This window comes from Triticum dicoccoides, chromosome 7A (genome assembly GCF_002162155.2).
Source record: "Triticum dicoccoides isolate Atlit2015 ecotype Zavitan chromosome 7A, WEW_v2.0, whole genome shotgun sequence".
In the NCBI taxonomy this organism is placed as follows: domain Eukaryota; kingdom Viridiplantae; phylum Streptophyta; class Magnoliopsida; order Poales; family Poaceae; genus Triticum; species Triticum dicoccoides.
The window spans coordinates 132707458-132712403 of NC_041392.1; the positions used below are offsets into that span (position 1 = coordinate 132707458).

Sequence of the window (4946 nt, forward strand, 5' to 3'; positions counted from 1 at the left end):
TGCCACGTCCCCTACATCCCCCTTGTGAGCTGCGCCCCTCCCCTCTCTCCCGTCACCGGATCTGGCCGCGCCTCCGCGCGCGCGCCCCCGCCACCACGCCGACCGCGGCTCTCCCCCGACCGCGCGCTCGCGCAGGCCCACGTGCCTCTGCTCGTCGGTCGTGCCTTGCGCTGCATCACCTGCACGCCAGCCGCGCCCCGCACACGCCCTACTCCGGCCACCCTCCTCGTTGGTGCCCTGTGCACGCGCCGCATCGCCCGTGCCCCGCGTGTGGCCTCCCCCCTACTGCCCTCGCCCTGCAACTCGCCTCGACACCACTGCTTGCAGCTACTACTGCTCCGCTGCCGTGTGCCATCTGCCGCGACGGCCCTCTCCACTACCCGCGCCGCCCTGCTCCGGCTGCGACCGCGACCGTCGATGCCCACAGGGCCGTTGCCCTTCACCCCAGCGCCAGTTGTCGCCTCTTCGGTGGCTCGCCGGAGCCCCGCCCGCCCCATCATGGCCGCCGCTCCCCAACCGCGCCCAAACGGGATGGGCGTCAGCCCCAGCGCCTGAAACCCGTCTACCCAGCGCCCGTTAAGGCCGCTGGGCCTATGACAGCTAGGCCCCACCCCCCATGTGCCAATGACAGGTGGGCCTAGACCAAGAACGAAAATGGTTTATAAAAATATATATAATTAATTAAAAATAAATAAATTAGTAATAAGTAAATAAAAATGTTAATTAATTAATTAATTAACTAAATTAATTAACTTAATTAATCATGTTTAATTAAACTAATTAAAACATTAGGTACCTAGTTATCTAATTAAACTGATTAATAGGTTAATTTGGTTATGATACCTATGACATGTGGGACCCACACGTCAGCGACCCAGTCAACACCTCTGTTGACTGCTGACATCATGTTGATGTCATGATGATGCTGATGTCATGATGACATCAGCATGTACTGTTTTGGATAATGTTAGAATTAAGTAATTAAATAAATCCTAAAAAAGATTTAAACCTTTTAAAATTAATATAAAATAAACCGTAACCCGGATGAAAATACTTTGTACATGAAAGTTGCTCAGAACGACGAGACGAACCCGGATACACAGCCCGTTCGTCCGCCACGCATCCCTAACCTATCCAACTCGTAACTTTCCCCCTCCGGCTCCTCTGCCCGAAAACGCGAAACGCCGGGGATACTTTCCCGGATGTTTCCCCCCTTCACCGGTATCACCTCATACCGCGTTAGGGCACGCCTAGCATCACGCTTTGCTTTGCCATGCATCGTTATGCATCTGTTTGCATTGTATTTATTGTTTCTCCCCCCTCTTCTTTCGCTAGACACCGAGACCGACGCCGCTGCTACCCAGTACTACTACGGTGTTGACGACCCCTCTCTCTTGCCAGAGCAACCAGGCAAGCCCCCCCCCCTTGATCACCAGATATCGCCTATTCTACTCTATACTGCTTGCATTAGAGTAGTGTAGCATGTTACTGCTTTCCGTTATACCTATCCTGATGCATAGCCTATCCTTGTTACTACTGTTGATACCTTTACCTGCAATCCTATATGCTTAGTATAGGATGCTAGTATTTTCCATCTGTGGCCCTACATTCTTGTCCGTCAGCCGTGCTATACTATCGGGCCGTGATCACTCGGGAGGTGATCACGGGTATATACTATATACTTCATACATGATACATGTGGAGACTAAAGTCGGGTCGGCTGGTGGAGCACCCGCGAGTGGATCTTTGTGGCGGAGCGACAGGGCAGGTTGAGACCGCCTAGGAGAGAGGTGGGCCTGGCCCTGTTCGGCGTTCGCGGATACTTAACACGCTTAACAAGATCTTGGTATTTGATCTGAGTTGGCTACGAGCATATACGCACTAACCAACTACGTGGGAAAGATATGGGCACTCAGCGTCGTGGTATCAGCCGAAGCAGTTCGTGACGCCAGCGACTGAGTGGCGCGCGCCGGATTGGAACGTAAGCCTGCTCTTGTATTAAGGGGGCTAGTTCTGCTTTCGGCCGCGTACGCAACGTGCAGATGTGCTATGGGCGATGGGCCCAGACCCCTGTGCGCTTAGGTTTAGACCGGCGTGCTGGCCTCTCTGTTGAGCCTAGGTGGGGCTGCGACGTGTTGATCTTCCGCGGCCGGGCATGACCCGGGAAAGTGTGTCCGGCCAAATGGGATCAAGCGTGTTGGGTAAGTTGGTGCACCCCTGCATGGAAGTTAATCTATTCGAATAGCCGTGATCTTCGGTAACAGGACGACTTGGAGTTGTACCTTGACCTTATGACAACTAGAACCGGATACTTAATAAAACACACCCTTCCAAGTTCCACAGACAACCGGTGATCGCTTTTCCACAGGGCGACGAGGGGAGGATCGCCGGGTAGGATTATGCTATGCGATGCGACTGGAGATGCTACCTGGAGATGCTACTTGGAGATGCTACTTGGAGGACTTCAGTCTACTCTCTTCTACATGTTGCAAGACGGAGGTTGTCAGAAGCGTAGTCTTCGACAGGATTAGTTATCTCCCTCTTATTCTGGCATTCTGCAGTTCAGTCCACTGATATGGCCTCCTTACACATATACCCATGCATATGTAGTGTAGTTCCTTTCTTGCGAGTACTTTGGATGAGTACTCACGGTTGCTTTCTCCCCCCTTTCCTTTCTTCCTGGTTGCCACAACCAGATGCTGGAGCCCTGGAGCCAGATGCCACCGTCGACAATGACTCCTACTACACCGGAGGTGCCTACTACTACGTGTTGCCCGCTGACGACGACCAGGAGTAGTTTAGGAGGATCCCAGGCAGGAGGTCTGCGCCTCTTTCGATCTGTTTCCCAGTTTGTGCTAGCCTTCTTAAGGCAAACTTGTTTAACTTATGTTTGTACTCAGATATTGTTGCTTCCGCTGACTCGTCTATGATCGAGCACTTGTATTCGAGCCCTCGAGGCCCCTGGCTTGTATTATGATGCTTGTATGACTTCTTTATGTTTTAGAGTTGTGTTGTGATATCTTCCCGTGAGTCCCTGATCTTGATCGTACACATTTGCGTGCATGATTAGTGTACGATTGAATCGGGGGCGTCACATGGTTGTCAAACAAAAAGAATTGGTTTATGATTCATAATGTACAGACATTAGCTTGTCTTTTCAAGGAGTCGGTTTGTGATACATGCCCACCTATTCATTTTACTTTCAAAGAAAAGAATTGGCTTGTGATTTGTTATGCTCAGGCCTCAGGCATTAATTTTCACTGTCACATGCATGGTTTCAGATTACCTGTGAGGTCGTCCACCGCGACTGTCACTGTGAGGTTGGTTATTTCCCTACAAACATTGCTCTATTGTAGCCTAGTTCGTTTCTATGCTGCTGGTTGTGAAACCAAACTAGGTGGGGGTGTGTGTGATGAGGTTTGGTTTAGTGCTTGATGCCACCGGACTGTAGGTTCTTGTGTAGGACTACTTGTTATATAACTCTGGTTCCTGATGAGATCATGTATATACTAGGCTAGTTGCACTTTGGTTCTATCTATTTCAAATCATATTTGGTCATTCATGTATGTATGTGTGTGCGCGTGTGCGTGTGCGTGTGCGTGTGCGTGCGCGCGTGTGCGCGTGTGTGTGTGTCTGTCTCTCTGCCTCTGCCTCTCTGCCTCTGTCTCTCTGCCTCTGTCTCTGTCTCTGTGTCTCTGTCTGTGTCTGTGTGTGTGTGTGATGCATGTGTGCTTCGATTTGGAGCAGCAGTAGGACGACGACGAGAGGACGAGTACCTCGACGGCGACGACAACCAGGAGGATGAACCCACCCACAAGGGCACCGACGCCGGCCATCAGAACGACGACTCTTCGTCCTGCACCACCTCACGCTGCGACGGCTACAGGTAATTTTTTGGGGATTGCCTATGTTTCAATCCTATGGATCCGCTGCATGCTTGGTACTACTTGCAATCTGCCTTTCAAGTAGATCCAATCAACATCCAAGTTTCTGAAAATTCAGTTTAGAATTATATGCAATTCCATCAGTAGAGAGAGAGAGAGAGAGAGAAAGGGGGTCCATGGTCTAAACATACACATCATCTGCAATGCAATCGAGAGAGAGGGAGAGAGAGGCATCAGCTGAGTGTGGATGAATTTCCTAACCCTAATAGGCAATGCCAATTTATTTCTTGAGCCACATGCTTCCTGGTAGGTAAATTCAAGAAGGTTCCGTTAGTGTTGGTAATCTGTACTTGTGTTATTCAAGAGGTTGTATTATTTTGAGAAGGCAAGAGGTCGTATTTACAGTATGTTTCATAAATCCTACAATATGTATAGCTTCCCATCTCGATTATTTTCAGGATTGCGATCCTTTTGACGTATTTAATTTTCCTTTAATCATTGGGACTGGGCATGGGTTTGAGCTCTCTGTTTTGTGCACTGGTTTTAGCTCATTTATGCTGCCTAAATTCTGCTTTACTTCCAAACGCAACGCACTAATTAGTGCATGTACATGGTTAGTGAAGGAAAGTTTGCAGTTGCAGCCGTCACTCTAGATGATTATCTTTCGATGCAAAGTACTGAAGTGAAAAGTTGGTGACTTGCTTTCTAAAATATGAAAGCATTAGTTTCTTGTTCTATTCATTTCATCATAGATTTGGTAGCACAAAAATGGCATACTTAGATAGGTTAACTCTAAAATAACACAAATAATGAATAAGATGGAAAAAACAAGGAAGAGGAGGAAGAGAAGGAATAGGAAGAGCTCTTCTTCTTCTTCTAGTCTTCTTCTTCTTCTAATTTCTTACTCCCATTTTTGCAGGTTTGGTTCACTTCATGGAAGGGCAGAATGCTACTATTTAGATGTTTGATGTTTGATGTATTGGATGTTTGTGGAACTATTGGATGTTTGTGAAACTATGTATATATGAATTGGATGTATGATGTTTGATGTTTGATGACGAT

At 48.4% G+C, this 4946-nt stretch overlaps 1 protein-coding gene across 16 annotated transcripts in view; it reads left to right on the forward strand.

Annotated features, from left to right (window-relative positions):
- The window catches only part of LOC119328003, a 15134-nt gene extending 10195 nt beyond the window's left edge, over window positions 1-4939 (forward strand). For 6 of the 16 annotated variants that reach the window (XR_005158795.1, XR_005158796.1, XR_005158798.1 and 3 more), the window contains 2 exons: window positions 3282-3886; window positions 4804-4939. Coding sequence is in view for 5 of the 16 variants with exons in the window: in XM_037601052.1 (XP_037456949.1) it covers window positions 3748-3886; window positions 4804-4852 (188 nt within the window). In the remaining 11 variants the exon portion in view is untranslated. The other 10 variants (XR_005158801.1, XR_005158794.1, XR_005158800.1 and 7 more) reach the window with 6 other exon arrangements.
- The last annotated feature ends 7 nt before the right edge of the window (window positions 4940-4946 follow it).